Below are 14526 nucleotides of genomic sequence, written 5' to 3' on the forward strand. Positions count from 1 at the left end.
ATTATTACTGAAAGATTTTACTTCATGGTCGTGAATAAAATATTGTTATGCTGGTATACTCGTATAACCACTCATCGAAATTTTAGTTTCCGGTTTCAAGATGTACCCATTTCTACGACAGAACAATCAATTCACCAGCATACAAGTAATATTACATACTGCTGTCATAGTGCTAAAGCAAACGCACATAAAATATTAATCACATGAGTTATAAGTCGGATCGAAAACTAACAAGCACTGTTTGATAAATGGAGGTCAAGAATCTGTGGCTTAGGGAGAGTGGGAAGGGACCAAATTGGGTGGTGACAAGTCTCACACAACCAGGTCTGACTACAACGCATGTGATTTATATTTGTAGTATGTGATTAATATCTTGTAGATACACATGTGTATTATTGTTTTCACCCTGTGATGCATGGTTATATACTCGTATTTACACAACTAATATTCTGTTAATATTCGATTCAGTATTCGAGTGAAAATATTTTTTTTAATTATTCGAATGAATGGATTAATTTAATCACATTATTATTTTCCTTCATTTCATCCCATCACTATTATTAAACATGATAAGTATTCAATATGCGGTAACTACTATATATTCAATACGATTAATTTTATATGTAATTATTACGTAAATATCAGCACTGGATACTTATTTCACTTGTGATAGGCGTTATTAATTTGCCTTTGACGTAGGTTAGTAATTTTTAATTATCATAGATAAGTGATCCATTTAAGCGATAAAAATAGAGTATAATATTTTTGAGTTTTTTGTTATACCTATGTGCCTCAAAATGGACGAAATACCTATTTTTATACAAAGTGAATATGGAAGTTTGACATTCCCAAAGCTTAGGTAAGACCTGGTGTTGGCTGGTTTTTGTTTCATCACTTTAAACACTTTGCAACGTTCACCATTCCACCCATTTTTTAATCATCAGTATTGTATCATTGTTTTTTTTTAATGTAACGTTACAGTGGTTTTGTATTTTCTGTACGAATCATAAAACATTACTTATCATGTCTTTTATTTTAGCTGCAATTTTGGAGCTTGGTAGCCTATTTGTAATTGTCAGTGGATTTACTCTTTATGATCAAAGTCGCTATAATTTCATATAATTTTGGAGTGAAAAATTCTAAGCAAAAACACTTATCAATATTTCGTTAATTTTCAAAAGTTTTGCTGTGTTGTAACAATCGCAATAGTATCTTATAAGATCTGACACATTATGCTCTCATCTGTGTAGAATCTTTTTGAACGTGGGTAGATTTTTTTTTAATCATTTCACATATTTGAAGCCTGAAATAACATTTCAATTAATACTTGATTTGGTTTAGTCCATTAAATACTAGATTTTCAGTTAAGGGGGCGATATATTACATTCAAAAGTGTTTTTTTTCACACACTCACCATCCCAGTAATTCAAGATTGAAAGTGGGTATTTATTTATCAGTTTTTTTTTCTGTCGATATATCTCAGTTTCGATTTGGTTGCCTCCCATCCCTAAACTATGAAACAATGCTGCCAATTCACACATTAAAAAAACATGCGCTCGTTTGACGTTTATCCCACTGATTGTCCCACTGACAGTATTTTTTAAAACATAAATATTTAAGTAAAAATAATTTGTTCACTTGACACAATCGCCATGGAAAGAAAACCCAGAATATTTCTGGAAGAGTTTCGTCTAAAGGTATGACGTATACATTGTTTTAAGATTGTGACACGTTTATTTTAGTTCTATAACTATAACCTCTAAATATTTTTCAGCCGGCTCCAGATGACTTTGGCATGGCTGACGAGCCATGGAGCCGTAAGAAGTTCAAGAAGAAGTTTAACGTAGTTATTGTTCGGAAAGATGCCTGTGAAATAGAGTTTGATTTGATTGGAATACAGCCGGCGTTTGCGAATGCCTTCCGCCGTCTGATGCTGAGCGAGGTCCCTAGTATGGCCATTGAAAAAGTTATGATTATGAATAATACTTCTCTTCTTCAAGATGAAGTGTTAGCTCACCGATTAGGGCTCATACCACTGAAGGCTGACGCGAGATTATTTGAATACAAACATGAGGGTAATATGTTTTGTTTAATAAGTTTTTTGTATTAATACATAACACATGAAATTTGATATAAAGATATCGAAATAACTTAATTTTAATGAGATATACTGCGATACTATCAAAATTATTTTGTAGGTTCTAAAATTTTATACTATTACCACTCCATAAATATCACAAAACAATGTTTAATTTTTACCTTTACTCATATTACATAAATAAAGATGTAAATATTCACACACACAGCATTCCTCAGTAATTCCTTTACTGTCCAAGCGGCTAGACTCTGGAATGAACTACCTCTACACGTAAAAAATGCACCTTCTATTTTAACCTTCAAAAAACGCCTGAAACATCATTATCTTACCTTAGAACCCTAACTGTCCATCTCCTCCTCCCCTGACCCCTCCTCTCTTCCTTAAACTTTCTACCTGATTCCCTTTTCCCATGCCTTTCTTACTTTATCGTCATTTTGTTTTTCTATTCATGTTACCCTGTTTAAATTCTTAATTTGTAATTATGTTTCTTGTGTTTCTTTGTTTTTCTTTTTTCTTATCCTTGTCTTAACCTGTTCAAGCATTATCTCCCCACTAATTTCTAACAGACATCAAAAGGTACAAGCCTAGATCGTTCACACTAGTCTGTTTTTTTTGGTTGGTTGGAAGATATTGCTTTATAGCAATAAGCCCGCCAATGTACACACATATTGTACAAAGTTCAAATAAATAAAAATAAATAAATAAATAAATATTTTTTGACTTTCAGAAAATGCGGAAGCGAATGAAGATGACACATTAGAATTCACACTTAAAGTAAAATGTACTCACAACACCTCTCAGCACAAGGATTCAAGTCGACCTGAAGATATCTACAAAAATCACAATGGTAACAAATCTTAATGTTAACAAAACATAATGGTTACAAAACAACAGTAATAAATCTTAATGGTAAAAAATCATCATAGTCGCAAAACAAAATAGTAACAAATCATAATGATTATAAGCTCATGTTATGATCTTGTTATTTTGGTTGCATTTACATTATAGTATAAGTCAAGTCAATACCTTAAAAGTATGTTAAAAAAGGACTCGTACTTATTTTATTGCTTTGGTTTCTATTGCATACTTGAGAATATTATATCTTATTAAATTTTTCCGTTTTGGTTTAGTTTATTCAGGACAAATAAAATGGCAGCCAATGGGGAATCAGATGTACGTTCACAAAGAAGCTACAGTAGGCCCCGTACACGAGGATATTCTCATTGCTAAAATGCGTCCCGGTCATGAGTTAGACTTAACCCTCGTAGCTGTAAAGGGGATCGGCAAGGATCACGCTAAATTCTCTCCTGTGGGTAAGTACTTTAAAACAAATCACAGTATCGCAAGACATTCTGTAAACGTTTTGGAGAAAAAAAATATGCAAATATACTACAGTTTCTTTTAGTAATTTTTGACATCTGCACAAATTTCTTGCTTCTAATAATCCCTGAAAAATAAATGTGTCATCTGCCAAAACTATGAGCGAACTACGTATGTATAACTTTGAAATGGTTTGCGTTATGCAAAAAGAACCAGTCCGCATACATCTCTGAGATCCCATATTTACTGTGTGGAATGCCATATGAAGCTTTTTTTAAATTAATTAATATCAAATTTTACATTGAAAATTTGTGCATAAAAAAACATACATTAATTGGATTAAATGCAAAACGACTCTTAAAAAAAATTCTGCATAATGACATCACAAAATAAAACAAATTCAAATATCCTTATTTTGAACACCCTTAGAAATTACATCAAAAAAATATAAAGTATACCATTGTCATCATAATTTTTTGCTGTATTTCATGATCAAATTAAATATGTGAATAAGATCCTTTTACATACTAATTTATGCGTCGTTTACACTTCTTATAAAATTTTGAGAGCGCATTGCAGATGCTACTGCAACGTAGTCCAATAAGTGTAAACATGAATGCCCTTTATTAAGTTTTTTTCTTTATAGCCACTGCTACGTATCGCCTGCTGCCTGAAGTCCACCTCACCAGACCGGTAATTGGTGATGAAGCCAAACTTCTGAAGTCTTGCTTCGCTCCGGGTGTGATTGCTATTGATCACCAAGGCCAAGCTAATGTTAAGGATGCCCGATATGACATGTGCAGTAGAAATGTACTCCGACACGATTCCCTCAAAGATGCAGTCATAATGAGCAGAGTCCGTGATCATTTTATTTGTAAGTTTACCAAATACTTACTACATACTTTTTTCTACTTGTTTAAATATATTGATTAGTTTTGTATATTAAAACATTGATAACTTTGCGATATGGTAATATATAACTCTCTTTATCATTCATCATTCACTTTGTGTAATACCATTTAAAAATATTGGTATTACACAAAGTGAACAATGAATGATAAGGAGTGTTATTTCGTAGGTGTACTGGCAAAAAATGTTAACTCGAAAATACGCAATTGTGACTTTTCAGACTGGTATAAAGGTGTCGGTAACGATAAAACCTGGTCACTGATCAAATAAAATAAATGTGGAAAAAGCTATATAGTTGTTTTATTATATAAAATGCAGTTTCATCAAGAAACGTCAGTACAAAACATAAATTTACCATCATAATTTTTATTTCTTTATTTATTTGTTCTCTCCATTCCCTGTTCTGGGCCATGTAGATATCGATGGAAAGCAAGGTTCTTGTCACCTCCACTATTTGGTCTCTAATGCGTCTTGCCTATCTTACATGCCTCCTTTTCCCCCTCCACGTTTTCAACAATCATGGATCCTCTCTAGATTGACACATTCAGTGTGGCAAAGTATATTAATAATAATTTCTCTTTTTGTTGCAGTTAACGTGGAATCTGTAGGTGCTATGCCCCCTGAAGTAATTTTTGTTGAAGCCGTGAAAGTACTAAAAAATAAATGTAGAATGTTTATTGATGAACTTTCTAAAGCTTAGAATCCTTATTTCTTAGTTGTGTTAATTATTGTCTATATATATGTAATAAAGTATTTTCATCATATCTGTGTACTTTTTAATTTTTTAGAGTTCCTCAGTAATTTCTCTAACCTTGGCAAACGTCTGCCTATCATGAAAATAAATACAAACTTTTCACTTTTCCACAAGTACATTTGTATTCTTCTAACCCTCATTCGCATTTAGTAGTGCATAGGTTACTGCATCATATCGACAGAGATGACCTGTCCTGCTGTTACATAGAAATCCAGGGTGATTTAAGTAAATATAAGAATGAAAAATCTTATTTTGACCTTTCTGGGCACAATAAATCGAAAAAGTAAGATTCGACAACTGCTACCATACTACCTACTAATACATAATCTTTGACTGCTACATTACAACATTACCTAGACGGATAAAATATGATACATGTACATATTTAGAGTTCGTAATTCCACCCGAGAAACTATTTCTTTTATCCTCCAAAAGTTTTCTCTTATTTCATGATAATCGATTTAATTTATCGCAACGAAATATAATCTACCCAATAAATTTGTTACTAAGTAAGAAAATACTTTTTTTTCACAATAATTTACGATGCTAATTGAATTTTTCACACTGGCAATACTAAAATGCGACATATTTACGTGAATCTTGTCGTTTTGACAGTTCTCACAGGTGATCTTCATTAACCTATGATTTTATATTTATTAAATGTAAACATATACATAATGGCTTGGGTCACCTAATAAACATAACATATATCTATTAAATTCGGTATCTTTAACTACTAACAAGTACAAATCGGAAGTAGGTCAACTAAAAACTTAACCTTGAATCTGGACCCGAATGCATTCGCATTTTTTTCGCATATTTTTTCCGTTCCGCTTCGCGAGCTTCCTAACAGGGTACCGGAGTGCGAAGTACGCGCGGTGCTTGATAGCTACAGTACATATTTGACATACCGAGACATTGGTCGTTGACTGTTTAGTGACTGCCGAACGTACAAAGCACTCGAACATGGCACAAAACATTCCGCTGGTGATGAGAGTTATGGCGTCTTCCATAACGGCGGCGAACAGGGCAGGGAAGATCATCCGAGATGTCATGAGTCAAGGAGAATTGGGTATCGTTGAAAAGGTAATGATTTAATTATATTTTTTTGGTCGAGTCAATTAATTATTTTTATTTCAACTTTCCAATAAATTATTTATTTAGCATATATACGCCCAGTAGGTTTTGCAGAACTGTCTTTACACAGTAAAAATGGGGGTTCATGCGACATTGGGTGGTCAAATGGTATTCTTTTAAATATTGCGGGGTAATTACTACAACTGGCAACTCTTAAATAAGCTTTGTTGGGAATTTTAAATCCAAAATAGTGACCTCTTTAACAAATTAATTTGTATAATTTATAAATACATCACAACAATGTTTGATAATTTCAATTTGTTACGATATATATTTGACGCATATACAAAAATATACATAACCCTAATGTATGTATGTTGGCAAATGAAGGAGGAAAGTATACTAAATGCAGACGAAATGCGATCTGTTTGGCAAATGATGATATTCCGTCAGAATAGTAAGATTGCCATGTTAACTGTTTAATCTTTATTGTTTAATATACCAAACCTAACGCATACCTCTTTTGGTCAAAAGAACTTTTACTATTATGAAATAAAGTTGTATAACCTGCTTCCATTAGCCATAAAGTCATTAAAAATATTAACTAAATATAAAAGAGCTATTCATTAACCTTTAGCCGCTTAGTGGTCCTTTACGAGAGTGCAGATTTCCGTGGTTCAATGTCCACCGCTCCCGTACAGGACCGGTGATTGTGATGCATTTCGCTATTGGATTACACTGGTTTATGAAAATTTTATTCAAAATATGAATATTAGCATACGTGTATAATGTCTTTGAGATACCATCATTTTATTTTAGTCATGATGCGTAATATTAGTGTTTATACCTGCATTACAAGGTAGACTCTTGAGAGATGTGTTGTGTTTCATTAGGCGGACCGTAATAAAACAAAGCTGCTTTATTACGGTAAATTATAAAAAAATCTTTTATTTTGATGATGCTTTTTATTTGACCTAAATAGGACGACTAATTTTAGAGATATAATTATTTTATAACAGCTACGCGTAGGTAGCAAGTCGCGTGAATATTTCACAAAAATGCTTGGGCAGGGCGCTACCCTTATTGTATGTGGCGCATGAGCATCTAAAGGTTAATGTGAGTGGGTAGATCTGAAATAGATCGCATCTTTCAGCCACGACGTATTTGATTGCACGTCATAAACAATTTTCATTCGTGTCATTTTATAAATCAACAATGTATAATGTGCCCTCAGCACGGGAAAACCCAGTGAGGGCACGTTATTGTGATTTGTAATTGTGCGTGTGATGAAGGGAAAATAAATAATTGAACACTATTTGCAGGCAAAAGATGATCTCCAAACGGAGGCGGACCGGTCGGCCCAGCGCTGCATCATCGCGTCTCTCACCAAACAGTTTCCAAACATCACCATTATTGGTGAAGAGGGCGTAAGTGATATTGAGGTACTTGGTTTGTTCATTGTCCGTACCTATCCAACTTCTACTTTCCTCTTATGTTTTGTCATCGTCTTTTATCCACTTTTCCTTTGATGTTATATTTTTCATTTGAAGGATACAAACGGTGCGATTCTGTAACCGATCTGTTAATGCTAAAAGTATGACATAGCCCTCATAATAGATTTATACAAGTCACAATGATATTAGCAGCCCATCATATAGAGAATTGCAGACTAAAAATATGCTTTTTATTCCTTTAATATCTCAACATCATTTCATTTCTACATTAATTTGCGCTGAAAAAGCTTTTCTGTCGGCTGCCAGCTCCTTTGCATCCTCCCAAGTCAGATCTGCGTCCCGAAGTTCTGACTAGAACTGCCGACGAATTGTCAGCAGTGGTCGTCCTGGGCGGCGTGAACCTGACGTCTTGTAAAAGACAGATATTTTAAACTCAAAATTCGCTTTTGATTTCTTACTAATCGAGTGTCTGATTCAGTCTGAAATGCTACGAATAATCACTATCTTAATGCTCTAAATTTGTTTGAACTTAATACATACTACTTAAAAAAATTTTTTTCTTTTAAATTTTCGAATTGTAATTTTGTAAGTTTAATTCAGGTTCCCAGTGATTGGTTGATAACCCACGGAGACTCCGAGACGCTGGAGAAGAAATGCCCCGATGCTCTGGAGAATGTGACGGAAGAGGACATTGTAATTTGGGTGGACCCACTCGACGGGACTTCAGAATATACTCAAGGTACACATTCTATTGTGCACAAAATTTAATCATGTATTGTACATTATTATGCACCGACTGCTTGGTTGTTAGGATCTTTTGTATTCGTGTACATACAATTTGAACAATGCCTATTGTCATTGGGAGTGTTCTTTGCCATGCAAATGTGTTTGAACCCCTCTATCATCTTGATCCTCATGATCCTTTATTGTTTGCGCTTGTGTTCCAGTTTTTTCTTTGACTTTAGATGTATTATCGGCCGTTTGCTATTGTAGCCTATTTCTAGCAACTCCATCTTCAGACTGACATTTTACCTCTCCACATCTAGACTGATACTTTACGACGTAATTTTTAAAAATTATTTTATTTTATGATATCATCAAGGCAATATTTTATTTATTTCCTTAAATGTACATATTCCCAATACATACATATTTATGTATTATGTATATGGCTTAATAATCACTTTAAAAAATCTTATCACCGTATAAAATTCAGTAACAGCTCATAAATTTAAAATAAAATCGTTTGAATTTTGCCATAATTTAAAAAGTATTTTTTAATAAAATTCTCCAAGGTTTTTTCAATAAAATATTTGACAACAAAAAAAACAAATTTTTTAAAATACTTGGCCCAAATTTTTTAAATAAAATTTGTAAGAAATCCTAAAAAGAAAATTGCAAAGAAAAATAAACCATGTTACGATTTTTTTTATTTTACTTATTAAAAATTCTGATTTCATTCACTGCTTTTGTTATATTGTTTGCAACAAAACAAAACAAAAAACACAAATTTCTTGTACATCACTTTATATTTATTTATTTATCTTTATTTGAAAACTTGAGGTAAAGTGTGCAAGCCTGTAAAGTTCTTAAGACATTTGTATTTTGTAAAATACAACAAATTAATACAAATAAGAAAAATGTTTTTTCTTTATTTATATTTGCTAATTTGATATTCAAATTTTGGCCCTTCAATTTGAAATACATAATGAGCTTTCACTGTATTAAAAAAAAGTGTGTATGATTTTTTAGATGTTAATTTATTAGATATTATTTTTTGACATCTCATCAAAGATGAAGAAGAATATGGAAGTCTGGGCATTTACGGGGCTTACGACCGTCATGGGCTGGTTTAAGTGATCACTTTACACACGTGTAACATTCACCAATTCTACCCATTATTGACAACCACACAACTCAAATTCTTGGAAGTTCTATATATATGAACCAATTTAGAAACCTTGTTCATGAATCACTAGAACTTCACTAGAGACATCTATTGGTGAGATGTAAAGAAGCTTTTTATTAAGCAGAAACTCTTATATTAGTATGTGAGATCCGAATCCTGGATTATAATCACACACATGAGAAACGCCAGAAAATACCATTTTCATTTTTATTATTAAGCTTATAATTTGACCAGATAATTTATTTACAACATTTTGAGTGTGTCCAAATACTTAAGCTCCGTAAATGCCCAGACTTCCATATTCTTCTTCATCTTTGATGAGATGTCAAAAAATAATATGAAAATAACTCCTGTAATTGGAGATAATCCAGATTTTGTGAACAAGTATTTGGACACACTCAAAATGTTGTTAATTTATTAGCACGACAATTGGAGTTATACCCAATGATTTTGATGTTGTTAGTGTTGTGAATGGGGCTTGTCAAATAATAATATTTGATACGTGTTTCTCAGTTGTATCCTTGAAATGCTAATACAGTATTTATGAGTGGTTTTTTTTTGCACACTTTTTTCTTTAGTTGGTCAGTGATTTTTTGTCCACTCAGTAAATGTTCCGCTTCTTGTATTTGATTATGTTTGTTCAAATTGTAAGGTCTATTTTTTTTTATATGGTAATATTAAAAGATATTCAAATTAAATATCATTCCCATTCAGAGTCACCAACCACAATACCAAATTTGAGTTATATTAGGATTTGGAAATATATATATGATAATTCTGCTAAAAATCTCAAAATGTTTTGTGATATTTTTTATTGGGAACTTGAGCGATCTGTTTTATTGTTTTCTGCTCAATTTTTTAGAACTAAAATTCAATATGCGGAAATAGCTTAAACACCATTGGCATATTGTGAGGATACTGAGAAACGAGACCAAGTCAATTTATGTAATTTTGACATATAGTAGTCATACGGGAGAAAGTGACCAAGTGCATTTATTTACAAAAACGTGATCATTGACTATTTGATATCTTACTAGCTTAATATTGGCCTGAAAACATCCCAAAGGATTTTAAACTTAGAAGTATAATATATTGACTTGGTAAAAATGACTATAACTGCTTTGGTGTTTATTTTCTTGCCTAGCAAAAGTGACTTAAATGGCCCTCCTGAATATTTTACGTTTTGGTAGTTAGTCACTTTCTCCTGTACGACTACAATATGCTCGTTAAAATGTTTAAATTTGTATCTCAAATTCTAATATAATATTGTTGAAACTATCATTCCTCAACCTTGGGGTCGCGATGAAGTATAAGGGGGGTCACAATCTGTTTGACAAATTAAACTCTTATATGAAAAATTCTTTTATTAACACCTTAACGACTGGTCTATGGAAATTTGATCCTACCGTTAAGGACCAGCTGCGTGATAGCTATGACACAAAATTGGCATGAATTTATTAATTTTTAATTTTCTTCACTCAATAGATGGCATTGAGTTTGACTACTTATAAATCTGCGATAATGTGATATCAAATTACCGTGCAAGACCGACGTTAAGTTGTTAATATAATAAAGTTTTGATAAGCATTATAATATTATGGTGAGGGGTCGGAATGTTAAAAACCAAGTTTTTTATTTGCTTTTTAGAGAAATGTCGGCCTATACATTCAAATTTATGTTTTGTTTTTTTAACTTATTACCGTGATTGAAAAATAATGAAGTTTTTAGTCATGATTCTTATTTAAATAAAATAAGACAGTTTTTTCCTGATTTATTTGTTGTTTTAAAACTTATCCTTAACACATTGTTTGCGGGAAACGCTTAAAAGCGTCTTTTACATACTGTTAGTAGAGAGCAGGAAATACTTAGCGTAAATTATTAAATAAAGCGTTCTATTTGCTTACTTTTGGTAGAGCATGAGAGACGCCTAATTAGGGTTGGGGTTGATGAAAAAACAAGTGTTCAATTAAAAAAAAAAGCATATAAGATGCGAAATTTGAATTATTTATATACCTCCATATTTAAAAAAAAAAAAAATGGTCCGCCTCTGTAGTGTAATGGTCAGCATGCTCGGCTACCGTTCTGGAGGTCCCGGGTTCGATTCCCAGGGGGGTTTAATAAATATAAGTGATTTTTTCACTATAATATTTATTCAATATTACACTGGACTGGTACCCGAAGTGGAGGGCTGATCACCTTTCCTTCATGTGTAATCGATCGAGATAACACTGCGTTCATATGAAGCAGTGCCCTATGCACCATTGGGGTGCGGTAAGGGTTTTATTATTATTATTATATTTTTAAACCTTTTTTTGTCTCGAGAAAACATTGCGAGAAAATTTTGAAGCAGACCTATTTTATGTACCACCATTTAAAAATGAAATGCACTGCCGACCGCCTCTGATGAAGAGTGGTTAGTAAGTAGAAGATGCGTGTAGTTGGTAGTGTGCTAGCCCAATGTTGAACCCTCATTTGATGGTCATATAATGATCGAAGCGTGTGTAACGTTGACTCATTTGTGTTTGTACTTTTAGGTGCTTTAATGCTAAATGGCAGTACATGGGAAAGGTGGAAAGCGTATGTTTTGCACCCATTTATCAGTGCCAAGTGGTTTCTAAGTTTACTGCATTCTGAATATGGTAATTAGCCAACTTAACCAACAACATCCATTACACTAATATACTCCTACCTGCATGGAGAGGTGTGGGCTATTTCATAGGCACATTATAACCTAGCGCTATGCACTGTTTAACATTATATACGTCAGTCAAATTATCATTTTTAGGTACTATATACATATGTCCGCCTCCGTAGTGTAATGGTCAGCTCGCTTGGCTACCGTACTGGAGTTCCCGGGTTCGATTCCCAGGGGGGGGGAGGGCAAATAAATATAAGTGATTTTCTCACTCTAATATTTATTCGATACATATTACCCTAGACTGGTACCAGAAGCGGAGGGCTGATCACCTTTCCTTTGTGTATTTAACGATCAAGATAACACTGCTTCTATACGATGCAATGCCATATGCACCATTGGTTGAGGTTAAGGGTTAGAAGAAAGCATATTCATTTCTTAATGTAAAATTATAGCGATGTGAGTATAAGATTGGTCAAGTTTTTGAAATTTTATTTTATTCAATTTATTTTATTTGTTCAGGAATAGTACAGCTTTATATTTAAAAAATTTATGATAAAGAATAGTCAATTAACAATAATAAACATTACATTACCTTAGTTAAAATAGTTACATTAATAATAATAAAGCCAATTAAACAATTCCACATTTATAAAAAAAAGTGAGTCGATAGTGTTTTCGCAACACAGGAAAGTGACCATTTTCAAATGTGGCGTGGACAGTCTTTCAAAAATGATCAAGAAGGCAATAATATATATTTTTTAAAGTCAGTTGGGATATTCAATGTTCCTGTCAAAAATTTCGCCTTGTGAACTGTAAAAGTCCATACAAAAAGGATATAATTCTGATCTTCACCCGCTTTATCCTACTTTTGTCCATTTAATATTGTAATATTTCCACATGTGTCACTTTGTATTCCGTGTACTTAATATCTAAATAAATGCAACCTGATTTGTTGCTCAGCAAAATTGCCAATGACGGTAAATAGAAATTTTGAAAAACTATAATTTGTACTCTTTCTCTGTGGTTTCGTTCAACAAGTGTCAGTATGACAGTTAGTTTTTTAAAATTGCTATTATTTATCCTTTTTTCGATTTGTGACAATATTAGATGAAGAAGTACTGTTTTACTTTCGGAAAATGTCAAAGTCACGTGATACAAGCAGTTATAATTACGACGATTATAGGGGCAATGTTGACAAGAAGAATGACTTATGTATTAAATGTTAAATATAACATTTAATACATAAATTAAAATGTTATACAAATTAAATGCCAAATCTATATATATAAGAAGAATAATGTAACAGAGATTTTCCCAACATTAATTGATAATCATTTTTGTAGAATAGACTTCAAAATAAGAAAAACTCTGACATGTTAAAAGTAGAAAAAAAAATCTTGCATTGCATCTTGAAGCAATAACAGTTTGTCATCTTTTGATGAGTTTTCTATTGTTTTCTCATCACAAAAGAGTATGCGGTTTTGATTCCCTCACAATTCCTAGTTTCTTCTTCCTGGCTCCGTCCCAATTTATCGTCTTTGTAGGCTGTTGGGGTCAGCTCTCCTCGTCCTCAGGTTATAGGTCCTTCCCCTTAACTTTGAGGACATTTCCCTTGGTCGAACTTGTTTCCTCGGCTTCACTTTGCTTGCCCCTGGATCTAGCACTAATCACAAAGTTGACGAAGCGAATATGAGTATAATGAGTGGTTACAATTTGGTCAGGTTTCCTGGAGCATGTGACGGTGCTGATTGGCATCTCGATCCGGGAGCAGGCGGTGGGCGGGGTGATCCACCAGCCGTACTGGGGCGCGGAGGGGGGCGGCGGGCGCACGGTGTGGGGGCTGCAGGGGCTGGGCGTGGCCGGCCTGGCGCCCCGCGCGGCCCCCGAGCCGCCGCTGGTAGTCACCACTTCGCGCTCTCACTCCAACGCGCTGGTGGAGGGCTGCCTGCAGGCGCTGCGGCCCGACCAGGTGCTGAGGGTCGGCGGAGCCGGCTACAAGGTCCATATTTTTATATAATTTTTGTATAATTTATATTTGAAGCACTAACTTTCCATTTTATAAAAAAAATGAACTTTGTTTTAAAATCACTAAAATCACTAGCTAACCGCTTCTTTATGAAGACTGATTAATATTAGTATTAATCAGTCTTTATAAAGAAATAAAGAAACGGTTAGCTTCCAAACCAGTAGACATTAAAATTAAGTTATAATAAAATATTTGTAGTGATTTTAAAACAAAGTTACATTTTTATTATAAAATATAGCTTTGTCTGTTTCGCCCAGGCTTCCACAAATACTTGAACTCTTTATTTTGTCTCTAAGGGATACTCTTGCTGACCGTCTAAGCATTCGCATTTCAGCGGATTC

At 33.4% G+C, this 14526-nt stretch overlaps 2 protein-coding genes across 5 annotated transcripts in view; both read left to right on the top strand.

Moving 5' to 3' along the window:
* Positions 1 to 1527: 1527 nt before the first annotated feature.
* On the top strand, positions 1528 to 5091 carry Polr1C (RNA polymerase I and III subunit C). Its single transcript, XM_088261231.1, has 6 exons — positions 1528 to 1697; positions 1775 to 2075; positions 2826 to 2945; positions 3229 to 3411; positions 4065 to 4292; positions 4918 to 5091. Exons 1-6 carry the CDS (start codon positions 1653 to 1655, stop codon positions 5025 to 5027), a joined length of 987 nt encoding a protein of 328 aa, XP_088117357.1. The 5' UTR covers positions 1528 to 1652; the 3' UTR covers positions 5028 to 5091.
* A 569-nt stretch (positions 5092 to 5660) lies between these two features.
* LOC148308722 (3'(2'),5'-bisphosphate nucleotidase 1) overlaps positions 5661 to 14526 on the top strand; it is a 116913-nt gene continuing 108047 nt past the window's right edge. The window contains exons 1-6 of one of the 4 annotated variants that reach the window (XM_088261244.1): positions 5661 to 5705; positions 6019 to 6167; positions 7481 to 7600; positions 8213 to 8351; positions 12056 to 12160; positions 13881 to 14158. In XM_088261244.1, the coding sequence (XP_088117370.1) occupies positions 6048 to 6167; positions 7481 to 7600; positions 8213 to 8351; positions 12056 to 12160; positions 13881 to 14158 (762 nt within the window). In that variant the 5' untranslated portion in view covers positions 5661 to 5705; positions 6019 to 6047. Of the gene's footprint in view, positions 6168 to 7480; positions 7601 to 8212; positions 8352 to 12055; positions 12161 to 13880; positions 14159 to 14526 lie in introns of all 4 variants that reach the window. The other 3 variants (XM_088261243.1, XM_088261245.1, XM_088261246.1) reach the window with 3 other exon arrangements.

This window comes from Brachycentrus maculatus, unplaced genomic scaffold (assembly GCF_059751285.1).
Source record: "Brachycentrus maculatus isolate JH-2025_06_01 unplaced genomic scaffold, ASM5975128v1 h1tg000152l, whole genome shotgun sequence".
Lineage (NCBI taxonomy): Eukaryota > Metazoa > Arthropoda > Insecta > Trichoptera > Brachycentridae > Brachycentrus > Brachycentrus maculatus.